The following is a 13,937-nucleotide window of genomic DNA, read 5'->3' on the forward strand; positions in this document are numbered from 1 at the left end:
TGCATAGTTCAAGGGGTCGGTGGGGTGGGGCTCTGGTGCATACAAAATGGAAATAGGTGATAATAAATTAGGCCGCACTTGATATACATGTATTTATTACTGATAAGTCAAGTTAGACCTTTTTATTTTCATATGTATGCACATACATATGGATTTATCCTGCTTGTAAGTGTTTATTTGTACATGTATAAGTTGCAAAGAAGTTTTTGTTTGGCGCTGACAAATCAATTGTTTATCTGAACGCAGTTGTAAATACATGCATTACTTGATCAGAGTACTTAGGGCAAGCAATGAATATACCTAGCAGCTAACAGAATTACAGTGTCTGGTTTCAATATAAAATCAAAAGGATATTTAAATGAAATATAAATAAAACGTATTTACTGAGTAAAGATGGATAGGGGAGTGCTTAGAATAGACGTTTTCTTTCAAAGGCTTGGTTGGCCCTGAAAAGGGCCTTTGGAAATAAGTCAGAAGAAGGCTTATTATTTATCGGTGGGCTCTAGCTCTGGACTTCGCCTTGGGTTTAGGACGACGTGCTGATTTAGCTGCCTTCTTCTTAGGAGACTTCCTCTTGGGTTTACGAGCTGGTTTTCTGGCTGTCTTCTTTTTGGGTGACCTCCTCTTCTTCGGAGATTTCCTGGCAGCCTTCTTCTTTGGGGACTTCCTTTTCTTGGTGGTGGATCTCTTTACCTTTCTGGGAGACTTTCCTTTCCTTTTCGGTGACTTCTTTCCTTTCTTTGCTAGGGCTTTGCCGATGCGGAACGACCCATTTGCTCCTTTGGCGTTGGCACTGCGCAGCAAGACTCCCTTCTCCACACCGGACCTCAGAGCGTTGCGTAAACGGGCGTTGACTTGGGATGTTTCGTTCCCCACATCAAAGTTGGCCAAGATGTACTGTAAGATCTTCTGACGTGAAGAACCGCCACGCTCCTTCAAAGCGGCAATGGCTGAGCGGATCATCTCCACATACGGTGGGTGAGTGGGTGGTGGCCTGGGCTGACGCTTCCGTTTCTGAACCGGAGCGGACCTAGGTGGACTGGCTGACCTTGAGGCAGGCGTCGACATAGTGAAGCTAAGTGGTGTATCAAGGGTAAAATGGTACTGAGAATGATGGCTGGTGCAAATGGCTTGGCTGATATATCCTCACAGCGCGGACGTCAGCGAGATTCAGCTGCTCGGTGCGCGGAAAGATATCGTCTCGCTACATTTTCTGTGCTTCTTTGGTGTATAAAATCCGTGAATTTTCGGAATTAAACTTCCCTTTTCTTTCGAAATTAATATTTAGTAGAAAGAAAGATGAACAGAGATTTAGTTTATTACACCATTACTTGCCCAAAGTGTTTCCAACCACGACAACATGACGGATTCCCTCGACGTAATTATAGTTTTTCTCAATACATTTGTATAAATAATTTTTGGACATCTGTTTTTAAAATTTTTGCCGATATCTTTTCGAAATTTTTGGACTTGACCATTTCTAGACAACATTTGTAACACAGTTTGAAGTTTTAGCACATTAACAGTTATCTTAGTGTAAGTACACATGACTATAAACTTACAACGACAGCTGTTCACGACTCCACTGAGCTGTTCAGGTCTCGTGACGAAAAAAAAAAATTATGCAATTTTAGAATTTCACTTCTTCGTTACAGATCATGTTCATAAGAAATAATCACACTGTAAACGCCGAGATAAAGAAAGAAATCTGCTATTGAAAACATATAGACTTGTTTGAACTTAATGTATATGGTGAGGCCTTTGTTCGCGTTAGACCCAGAAGGACACACTGCTATTCTTACTGCAATAAATGATGATTCTTCAGGCACAACTCAGTATTCTAAAATTGCAATAAAACTAAGTGAAATAAGAATTCAGTTTTATTTTCAGTCAGCATCTCGAAAAATAATATCATATATGTTAAATTGCATGGGTTAAGAAAATTATATCCAGCCGTACACTTTTTCTGTCAATAAAATTTTTGTGGCAACGAACAGTTGCATTTTAACAATATAGGCCTATAGGTATACCTGTGTTTCAGAGCTGAAATATTTCTATATTGTTCTTTTTTTTCATATTTCTGTGTATTTTAACTGATGTGGGTTATTTTGTCTGGAATAAGAAAAAAATATTATTAGGTGTACTCATAGATTCAGTGGGCCTATAGGCCTACATGTAGGCTTTTATGTACAGTGGGCTAGATCCAAGAATTTGTGGCTCTTGAAAAAGCGAAGCTCGTAGCTATTTGATGCTGTTCATCGCATGCATGACATGCATAAATCTTTACGCCTATATGGGGTGTCAGACATGTACATGTACATGCATCTAGGCCTTTTTAGCCTAGGCCTCTAGGCCTATATATGTTTACACTTTAAAACATACGATGCACAAATCTACGGCAGGCCTACATAGTAATATGCATTGTTTCAATATCTAAGATGTAAAATTCACACTGTTGTAAATATTACATGCGGTAGTATTCGTTTATAAACATATACCGCTGTGTTGTAAGACATGTATTGGTAGGACTACTTCATAACACCGCCATTTTTTGTATTTTTTTTTAACGGGGAAACAAGAGTTATCGGCCCTGACCTATGAGCTTTCTCTACGCGACATAGGCGAATTTATATAACAAACAGTAATAATTTAGGGGGGGGGAGAGATTAGCACACAAAAATTGTCTCAAAACTAAATTATAAAGAATATACATGGTGACAAACCTGCTGACGTACATATGTATATGTATACATGTCAGTAAGATTTGTCACCTACGAAGTTGTACTAAGCGACAGGGCGGCATTCAAATAAGTGAGCTTTCACAATACATGCATAACCAATGTGGGGATTAATCAAGATCAACACTTTTGGTTGAAAGAAAAATGATCTGATTATATTATATTGTCTATTCCTACATGTTGCATGCAATGACGTTTTGTTGGTAGCTGTATGGTAATTTAGGCCCTATTGTTCAGTGTAAGAGAAAAATTACCTAATTCCCTCCTGTTTTTATATGCTGAAGAGCTATGCGTGATGGTTTGCATTCTTTACATGGGCAAAAAACTCGTCTGAGTGATTTGTTGATCGACTGGCGTCACTCTAGCATGCATGCTGATATTCCATAGAAAACATATCATCACAAGGCCATATTGACTTCTGCAGGCTGTAATCGGAGAACGAACGTCTTCTTTCATCACTTTAAGAGCCTTTCAGTCAATCTGAGATCAAAATGAATTTTAAAAAAATTCGGAGTATCCAGAATTTCTCAACGCGTAAAAAAAATATGCGCAGTTAAAAGAGATACGTAGTAGTTTACTGTCTAAATCTAATTAAATGTGGGAAGCCTGCGGATGGGCCTGGGTTTCCCCCGGGCTCTGTCCTTGTTCCACCCACCATAATGCTGGCCGAACTCGTATAAGTGAAATATTCTTGAGTACGGTGTAAAACACCGATCAAATAAATAAATAAATAAATCTGATTAAGTGTTGAACTGAACAGCTGTGGTCAGGCCGATCACTCACAGCAGGGTATATTACATCAATGAGGCCAAGGCATGTCACTGGCGGTAAAGCATATCACTGCCATCAAGGCATGTCCTTGCATGGCGGTAAGGTATATTACTGCCATCAAGGCATGTCCTTGTATGCCGGTAAGGCATATAACTGGCAGTGTAAGGCATATCATTGGCGGTATAAGGTATATCACCGCATGGCTCATAATGTACACATGCACACATCACTGGAACAAGGCATATCACTGGCGCTAAGACATGTCACTTGTGCAAATCCATCACGAGCACCAAGGCATATCAGTTGCGCCAAGGCATATCAGTGGCGCCAAGGCATATCAGTGGCGCCAAGGTATATAAGTGGCACCAAAAGATATCACTGGCGCCAGGTTATGTCACTTAGGCCGTGGCACATGAGAAACGCCAAGATATTTTTGGAAAGTTTAGCAATCACGCAGATCAAAATATATGACCGACGCTATACTAACGCCAAGGCAATTTATCCAGTGGACCATTGCAGACAATACAAGCTATGCAATGTTTTGACGAGAGTAGAGTTCCTCTTTTTTCCCCGATTTATAAAAATATGATTCTTAACTAGGCACCAAATATGTGGAAATGATTTTGGCTCGCGTATTTATTATTATGAAGGGAATACCCACAAGAAAACGTCTTAAAATAGCAAAATCTGCTATTTTGATAAAACAAAAAGTATAAATCACATTTCTCCAATTTTATACACACAAATTCTTCTGGAATTGTACTTCATATATTCAAGTAAGTTTGACTTGATTTTTTGCATGAAAAAATTACACCTCACTGCTGTTTTTCCTATCTAGCTGTAAGACGAGAACATTTCAGTGCCTCTGCTATGTGTACATGTTCAAAGATTGCGTCTGTCAGTTACGCCTGACCATTTTAAAGTTGGATTCTGCTATGTGGATTGAACATTTCAACCTTTTTATACCAGTGTTAGGGGGACAAATTCAATGAAACCATCAGGCACTTCGAGAGCAATTCAGTTCTTGTGTTATGTTAAAAAAAGCAACTAAAAGAGTGCATCGGGCATTTACTCTAAAGGTTTTCTGTTGTCAATGCCAAATGTGGCTTTCGTCCATGGTTATCGGATCTTCACAATGAATAAACATGTCAAGTGCTATATGGTTTGCGCACGCGTCAAAACTGACACTAGCTTCCTCAATCAGTTACAGACGGGTTGTTATTGTATTGACCGACGAGGACATTTTCCGGGTCAGTTATAGGGCATCTGTTGACATCCACAAACCGTCATATTGTATGGGTCGTTTTTAGGTTTGAGTGTATACAGACGAAATCAGGACCGATCATGCAAGTCTCCACGTTGGGTTAGCGACCAATACCCAACGGGAGATGTTGTGTGCTCGAAGAGTGTCAGTTCGTAAGCAAATAAAACACATATAGATTCTAACCGTCGTGAACATTTAATTACTTACGTATGCTGACGAGCATAAAAAAAAATAAAATGAAAAAAAAAAGCCATAGTTTTCTGGTTTCTCTGAATTCATATCAAGCGGAAATGTACATTTACTTCCCACCACATCTATCCACAAAACTTCACAAACAGGATATCGTCGAGATCCCAAAATAGAGTGCAGTTTTGTATTTAACACCATGAAGTACAGCTCGGTCACCTTGACTCGGGATGACAAAGATACAGTTCCTTATACTTCCATACTAACGGCATAGTGATGAACATTCTTACACAATCGTACCCGCTTGGCCCTCGACCATCTGTGTTCGCGCGTTGGAACCCAGCTATATCCAATTGGTCCAGATCTGTTTTTTTAAAGTCGGGATATTTTTAAGTTACATCACACTTTCTCCATCCATAAACCTAAAGACCATCGAGGAAATGAAATATTATAGAGTGTAACGTTATTTCGCAATAGTAAAAATACGAAACAGAAAAAAAAATCAACTCACGACATACAGTCAACCAGGTTGAGCACTCAGTTACAATATAAATTAAGTCTGACAATATCAGAGGATACTTAAGATGGCCCCTGCAATAGCAAATAAGGTTCATTTTTTCTTTGACCTATTCATATCATTTAGTTTGCTTTTCAAAGCTTTTTTTTTTTTTTTTTTGATTGATGTTTTACGCTGTACTCAAGAATATTTCACTTATACGACGGCGGCCAGAATTATGGTGGGTGGAAACCGGGCAGAGCCCGGGGGAAACCCACGACCATCCGCAGGTTGCTGGCAGACCTTCCCACGTACGGCCGGAGAGGAAGTCAGCATGAGCTGGTCTTGAACTCACAGCGACCGCATTGGTGAGAGGCTTCTGGGTCATTACGCTGCACTAGCGTGCTAAACGACTGAGCCACGGAGGCCCCCTTATCTTGTAGCTACGATATATATTTAGTATATATGTATATTTACATATGGATGTCAAACACTATAAGAACTCTTTACTTCACACTGAGGAAGAAAAATGTTTTGTTGTAAAGCGAACTGAAAATGCGCCGTTGTGGCGGTGATACATTTTGCAAGCTCATCTGGTTCCAACCAGTCTCAGGACTTTGGCACTTGCAATGACGACTGCGTGTAAACCAGACCAGATTTAGGAATCACATACAATTAACGATGCCAGTATTCCCTAGAAGTATATTTACATCCTGCTTAATTAAACGTTCCATTAAGCACTTTCATTAATTCTCCATGTTCTCCGACATGGTGGACAACCGTTCTACAGCACGTCCGGTGTGAGATTCGCTCCGGCTCTAGTCGTCAATACAGGACGGATGTTCGTTATAAACCTACAGAAGCAGAAAATCCAAACAGCTGTTTCCTGGCGGGCACTAAGCGCTGACACTCACTGTGCAATAAAACCCTGCTGATATTGTGGACTATACGAGCCACATTGCAATAAAGAGAAAAATCCAATAGTATTATATTGTATATGGCGAATATTTACTGCGTTGTATTCCAGATTTTCATATCATCATGTATACTGTTCATAGTAATTTGAACCAATGAACACAGCTAACATCCATTGGGCCTCTCAATCATCATTAAAAACTGTTCACTGAATCATTTTACTTAACTCTTTTCTAATTTCTTACTCGTTTGATGTTTGGTTTTGCGAGAAAAGTTGTTTTGGGAACTGATCTTGCGTTATTTGACATGGAACGCCCTTTGTCGTTGTGGATTTTTATACGAATATAACAAACCTGTGCTTCCACTGAACAGTTGTACGTAATAGACAAGTACAGTGTTGGGCCGAAAAGCAATTAACTACAGTTTGACTCTACATCTATACCAGTGTTAGAAGTCGGTTTTCGGCCCAGTACGAGTGGTGTAATACGAATATCTCTTACCAAACCAAGAAATGTACGGAAACCAAGAAAATCTGAGGCCACCCAGGCCGCTGTCAGTCAGCCAGGAAATTCTGTTCTGTTCGACCAAGTGTAGGATGTTCGCCATATAACTCGGTTTTATTCTTGTTGTGATAAATTATACCAGGCTAGCAAATGTTGGCTATTAAACCATTTTTATGCTAACTGCATAGTATATGACAGAATGAAAAGTGTGCCTCATGCTGATTTATGTTTGTTTTATTTCATTCCTTACATGTTGAAGGTATTAGAAATGGTGCCTATCTCTATGCTGAGGTAAATAAAGATGGTCGATACTGAGTAGCAGTTAAGGTGAATTACCCGGTGTTACCGAAAAGATCTTTGATGTTCCGCGGAAGCTGTACGCCTTTGACGTTTCGCAGATTTTTTTTCTGTGTTAAAATTCTATAAAAACTGCAATCAAACCTCAAACATCTGGATGCATTTGTCAAAGCTTTGTATACTTTTCAAGAAAATGCAGGTTTAGGAGTTTGTACTTTTGCTTAGGAAAGATGATCATATCTCACCTCGATGCATCTTTGTTGGCGGAGTAGTTTCTATTTTTTCACACACTAATTCACACATAAGGTAATTGAACATGAATTTAAATATTTAAATACGATTTAATTCATACCAATGATATCATTTATGAATAGTGCCTTTTTTCTCTCTATTACATTGGAACATATCAATATTGAGGACCAGAATCATGTGAAAATGGGATATGCTCTCTGTGAGGTAATCGTAACAGTATCCATTACTTCTGTCTAATGTACCTATAAAGACGTACTTCAGTGCATTTGACGGAGTGGTTTTAAATCGTCTGTTTCATAAGGAAGAGCCCGGGATCAAGCCGAGTCGCCAATATTTCGGCCTGAAAACCACTGAACACACTTAGTACAAGTGTACTTCCAAGGTTGGACGCTCGTGCCAAGGGACTAGGCCAAGAACTGGGCAGACCGGTGTCACTAAATTGTGACTGGTTGAACCGTCACGTTTGGTGGCTTCGGCATAGCGTTTCAATGAGGCAGCATCTTAAATGTGAAACCAGCATTGGTACTACTTGGATATTACCATCATATATTGATTTGCTCGAAACAATACTGAAAGTGGTGTTAAACCAAAACAATCAAAGATACAACCAAGCAAATAAACATATCGTGGCCGGTATAGTCCTCCTGGATCTGTAACCTTCCAAAGGCGATGACGTAGCATAATGTGGATGAACATGTGATAATACTATATTTGATATATCTGTTGTTGTGCAGAGAATTGCGCTCGTCGTCTGAAAGTCAAGTTTTATAGAATGCTTGACATATATGTGCACGTGCATGTTTTTCAGTTTAACCACTATATAGAGGCAGCGAAATGTAGCTCAGAGAGTAACTTAAGTAACCATATAACCACGAAACATACGGGGTGTCGGTTTATGCCTTCCTTGAAGAGGAAATTTAAATTCTCCCCCTCTCCGCAGGGTCGACGGGTCGCAGTGGTGTCGTTGGTGAAATCTAATGTTCGTTGAAGACATACCACTGCCCTCCACGAATATGGCGCCCAAGTCCATGTCACACGTGAGGAAAGTTCGTCAGTAACTTGCCAAAGACTGGTGGTTTGATGTGGGCAAGTCGGTTTCTCTGCCAATAATATTGGCGGCCATCGTATACAAGCGAAAAACTCTTGACGATGGCGTTAAACAGCAGTTAATCAACCAATTAATTCATCAATGTTTAACACGATTAAAAGACGAGCTAAAGTACAGTGATCTGAAGAAATTCTTATTCCAGGTGCATACATATCTCCAGGGCATCAAAACATCAGGTGTGATTGTATGCGGTCCACACCAGGAGATTGTATACAGCTGATTCAATTTGGATAACAGGGCGGTCAGCGGTCAGCACGGATGTATCCACCTGACAGGGTCGCGGAGCCAAGCTATTGATTTCCAATTGCTTACTAATGATTACATTAACGAAATCGAGATGGTTTGAAATGAGAATCAATTCACCAGACTGTGGTCTCTTCATTGACGAAAATAGTATTCCACTTGGAGTGCTCCTTAAATAAACTGCAATTTTACAGCGTGCTGATTTGGATGCGCTAAGCAGTCGTCTCCTATCAAAACCATTAACGTTCTGGAGCATTGGGAAATCAATTACGTATCGCTTGATTTAGAGAGGTGGGCATCCGAGTTAGATAAACACCGACATTCAGTCAGATGTGAACTTATCGTGCCTCGGCACACCTATCATCCATCTTTGAAGCTGAAAAGGTCCACGGCGATGATGCAAAGACGAAGCTGTCACGTCATGCCAAGGAAGAAGTCTCTACAACGACATGTATACGTTTGGCACGCCATGCGGGGAACGTCGCTCTGTTGCTAACTGTCACACACAATTTCCCCTCCCCCCCAAATCCCCTGTCGTGCTCTGTGAGGTTTTACACAAACTCACAGCTGTAGCATTAACCCCTCTGGCGGCAGACAAAATAACCAGTGACACTTCATGGGCATCCACATGGAATTTCGTGCACTGGAAAAATTCTTTGCCTGGTTACATAATAGCCATCATAATTAGTCTTCATTGGAGTATATTTTCTTTCGTGTTTCCCTTTGATAAGCTTTGCTTCGGTGACCTGAGTGTCAACGTCCGCTGTAAAGAGCAGTGTTTTCATCATTTTGACACGTTACGCACACCGTTGAGTCCAATAGTCGGACAAGTCACGCTACCATCAAAGCTTCCCGAAATGTTCATGTTGATCAATACGTATATTTGGGTTGCTGATGATCAGAACATTCGTTATAGGGTCTCAAATATAATGTTGATCAGCATTTAGAATATGTAGAATGATACAGATGTAATGATGATGAAGACGTATGTTTGCGCTAACGTAAATAATGTTGATCAACACGTAAGTTGAATAAAACTGCAAATATAATGTTAATTGATTTACAGATACAATATTGATAACATATCTGCAATAAAGCTGCAAATATTAACGTGTTGTATACATGCTGATTAGCACGGATGTTATTCAGCGCTAACAGGTTGAAGAATTGTAATGACAATGAAACAGTAAAGTTAACTGTGCCTGAATACCAGGTAACAGTACCTGTTCCACACAGAGAGTTCCTCTCTCTGACAAAGCCGTCAAACTTCAGAACTCCAAATATTAACTATAGAACTAATTTTTCCTTTCATTTTGACGAAATTTTAACTGCAAAAATGTGTTAACCCAAGGCATAAAATATCGATCAAAATAAAATTTCATCCAAAGCAAATATTTTATGTCAAGATATAAAATTTTATTCAGTACAAGTTTTCATTCAAGAAACCACTAACATATAAACTCTCAGTATTTCACTGTCGAACTTTCAGTTACGCCAGAGAATCCGGAGTGCATTGCAAGAATCCTCTGAGAGGAAATGGGCTTGTTACTTACATGAGCTGCTGTAATAAAGTCGCCATATACTGAGAAAAGTCTGAACTTTTCGGAGATGGGGTTTAACCTAGATTTTGAGTACAAATTTAAAATTCCATACACCACATATACAGTCAAAATATTGCTAAAGGCTCCTTGCTTTTCTAAAACTGTACATGTATATTAGACTTCGTTAATTACCGTTGAATAGTGCTAAAAAGGTCCCCGCAAGGTACGGATTATGGTAAAGACTTGTCTTACGTCTTCATCTTGAGCTGTCTCCACATGAAAATCTTCGACACAGATCCCGGAATTTTTTAAACCAACAAAAAAATCTGGGATTATAAGGTGTTTTTCTTTGGTAGAGATTTTAGGTTTTGTTTCTGTTCTAGTTCCAAAGCTTTCTCTAACATTTTCTACTTTAGATTCCGAGATTTTCTAATGTATATATTCTGTGTTTTTTTTTTAACTAGATGTTTTTGTCTACCAAAGATTTCTGGGATTTCGACTACCACAGATTCCGAATTTCGCCTGCCATTCACTCAGACGTTTTGTCTGTCACGGATCCCGGTGTTTTTTCTGTTACAGAATGCTGTTCTTTTACCTTCCAGAGATTCCGGAATTTCTCCTGTCGCAGGGTCCGCAGTTTTCGCAACACATCCAGATATGACTGGGGTTTTCCTAACACAGATTTTTGCGGTAACCACTTACCATTTCTGGGTTATATTGTCTACCAACAGCTTCTAAACTTATCCACGCTTTTTACTACCACCCAGTTTCCACTTTCTGAATGCTGTTTAAAACTGAGAGCAGTTAAAAAAGCCATCGTTTTCTACGGACGTAAGAAATACAGATAGTTTTTCGCAAATGACGCTGAAGAGTCATCACGACACGACTCAAATGATCGGCTCGTTGATGTGAAAAGCTTGTAAGATTATCATCAGCGTTTGTTACTGATGTTTGATGATCACAAAGGCTTATCCCTTGTGCCCTTTCCCTTAAGGCATTAGGCTGTGATTCCGGTTTTCCGATTAAAATATCCCCACGTCCTTTAGTGCCTTTCTCTTTCCTCGCATTACATTCGCTTGTCCTTCAGACAAGGACATTGTTCAATACCAAACCCTTTTTCGGTGTGTCTTCTTGCCGCGACTCTCTCTTCCTCCAGCAGCCTGATACCGATGGGGTGTGTACATTGCACTGTGATGTCAGACAGGTTCTTAACGCCACAGAAAAGGAGGCGGGGTTGGGGGGAGATGGGCTGTGGGCAGTCTACTAACACCCTACCGCCTACACCAAGGATCCAAGAATCATTATTGCCGTGCCTCTGGTAATACACATTGTTATACAGGCTGTCGATATCTGGGATTCATCCAAGGTTTAGGGTGGGAGGAATCGGAGATCAGCGGAGGCTCATACGAGTGACGGGAGGGATGGGAACAGCATACAGGTCTGCATGATCACCATAATTCTGGTGGCCGATCTCCAACCCGGACAGCAGTAATCTGCATGACTACTGACACCTGACCAATGACGATAACATAATGAAACCACACCTCATCAATCGAAACGCTTTGGTCTTATACATTAAAGCTGTGTTAGAATATACACTGCAACTAACGTAAAATTTCGTTCGGACATAATGTACTTTTTCTTCTTAACACTCGATGTGAGTTATGACAACCTGCAAAGGAGAAAAAGGCTTTTGACAACAAGGTAATAAAGCAGCGTTCTGCCAAAATAGGATGTACAGGGTAAGTCAGTATTTCACTTAGTCCTGGCTGAAAACCTGTACCTGCATTTATCAAATGCGTGAAGCCTTAAGTCAAAAATTCTGACACGGCTACAATTAAAAGCTTTTGCGCTTGGAAATTCAGAATTTACGAACTGATTCTTTACTGTGGAACGTTGTAGTTCTTTCCTGTTCTGAGTTTGGCTTTTTGAAATACTGCAATTTATGACAAACTTGCTTGATAAATACTTTATTTAATATCTTAAGATTTACACAGCTCAAGCCCTGTGAGCGCATGCTGGTTTCCTCCCTGTCTGCTAGCTACCTCCGCATGGTCCTGGGTCTCTCCTGGGCTCTGCCCAGTTTCTTCCTTCTGTAATGCTGGCCTTCGTAATATAAGTGAAATATTCTTGAGTACGCCGTAAAACATCAATCAAATAAATAAGCAAATAAAACTTAAGACAAAACTTCTAGCACAGGTACAATTAAAATCATTTGAAGTATAAAAAGTATTCTAGGGTTTTATTCTAAAGTTGCTTAATACATACAATCCCTGACGTTCTGAAATCTTTGAGTGGCTAATGGGTGCCTGTATACTGCGTGACGTTTTTAAGACAATGAATTAAGGGTTACAGCCAGTATTACCCTTAGGTGGCAACGTGGTATAACTGGAAGTCATTGAATTACTGGTAGCGGTCCCACTTTTGTATACTGTACTCAGCCGTGGTTGACAATGGTATATTTTAAATCTATGGTTCGAAACAGAAGTATAGTTATCATTATTTAGTCCAAGCTCTCAGTTTAGGAGTTTTATGCACAGTTTAGGTGTTAGGCCGATTTCAGTAGTACACGAGGACTGATATGTATGTGTTTTAACCGGCTGTGCGCATGTCTGCCTTGATTTGGGCTTTATTAGGTTATGAAAATATTTGATGTCGTTTTTAGACACTTTGAACAGTAATTTGTCAAGAGAAATCAACTTTAGCCAGGAATCTTCTTTACCTTAAAAAACGTTTAAAAAGGACAGCGACACAGAATCAAATAGATTGTGAAAAGACCATTTGGAAGAGTTGAGATTGTGCTCGCAGTGGTAAACATTTGATTATCGAATACACTTTGTCTGACAATGTGGGAATGGAGGAAAAGGTAAATCTTCCTTCGATTTGCACCTCGTAAATCATCTTGACAAAGATGCATCATTCGAGTTGCTTAATTCAATACGAAAAGGTGGTCTCCATCAAACATACCGGGGAAAATTAGCTTTCACAACTGCAATACTGGTAGAAATCACTCATCAATAAGCTTAACTAAGTTATTCCAAATGCCAAATTGTAGAAGTTTGTCTCACATCTGCATGAAGAGAACGACTCTAAATTTGGAACTGGATGGAGTCAATCTTTGTTATACACCTCGAGGCTTCTGGTTATAAAATTACTCATGATGGCTCCGCCATGGTTTTTACCGTCTTCACTGATAAATCGGATAATTCGTGACAAGTGATATGGAAACTGCTCGGCTCAACGTGAGACTATGGCGTCTGTGTGTCTGCACCTAACCTAATCCAGATCCGCGTCCTTACCCTCCACTGCTTTATCCCCTGTAGATCGTTCAATCTGGTCCGTGTTAATGACCACAGTTAATTAGAGACGTGTTGAGGTGAGCTTGTTTTGTACAAGGTTTGCTCTCGCGCTATCTGGAACTCTTCATGTAGAGAGGTAAGAAAAGAATCCATGACGATAAGCTTTCCAAAAGAAATATTTCATACTGGCCCGTGGCAAGTACCAGTGCAAGATTGCTGTTCTGTCCTTTTGAAGGAATGCTGCTCTGCGTCGATTCTGAGCTCTTTGAGAGGTAACTTTATGCTCCCGTTTGCTATAAAAGTTACCAAATTAAAGCATTGTTA

The 13,937-nt window shown here is 39.9% G+C and overlaps 1 protein-coding gene across 1 annotated transcript; it reads right to left on the reverse strand.

The window, feature by feature from the left end:
- Positions 1 to 454: 454 nt before the first annotated feature.
- Positions 455 to 1,096, reverse strand: LOC135469160 (sperm-specific H1/protamine-like protein type 2). The gene has a single exon (XM_064747702.1). The coding sequence runs from the start codon at positions 1,066 to 1,068 to the stop codon at positions 490 to 492; it is 579 nt and encodes a 192-aa protein (XP_064603772.1). The 5' UTR covers positions 1,069 to 1,096; the 3' UTR covers positions 455 to 489.
- Between the last annotated feature and the right edge of the window lie 12,841 nt (positions 1,097 to 13,937).

The sequence above is a fragment of the Liolophura sinensis genome, chromosome 6 (genome assembly GCF_032854445.1).
Source record: "Liolophura sinensis isolate JHLJ2023 chromosome 6, CUHK_Ljap_v2, whole genome shotgun sequence".
Classification (NCBI taxonomy): Eukaryota; Metazoa; Mollusca; class Polyplacophora; order Chitonida; family Chitonidae; genus Liolophura; species Liolophura sinensis.

Bases quoted from the DNA above. Each gene is read 5' to 3' on its own strand.
- LOC135469160 (XM_064747702.1), bottom strand. From the start codon at position 1,068: ATGTCGACGCCTGCCTCAAGGTCAGCCAGTCCACCTAGGTCCGCTCCG.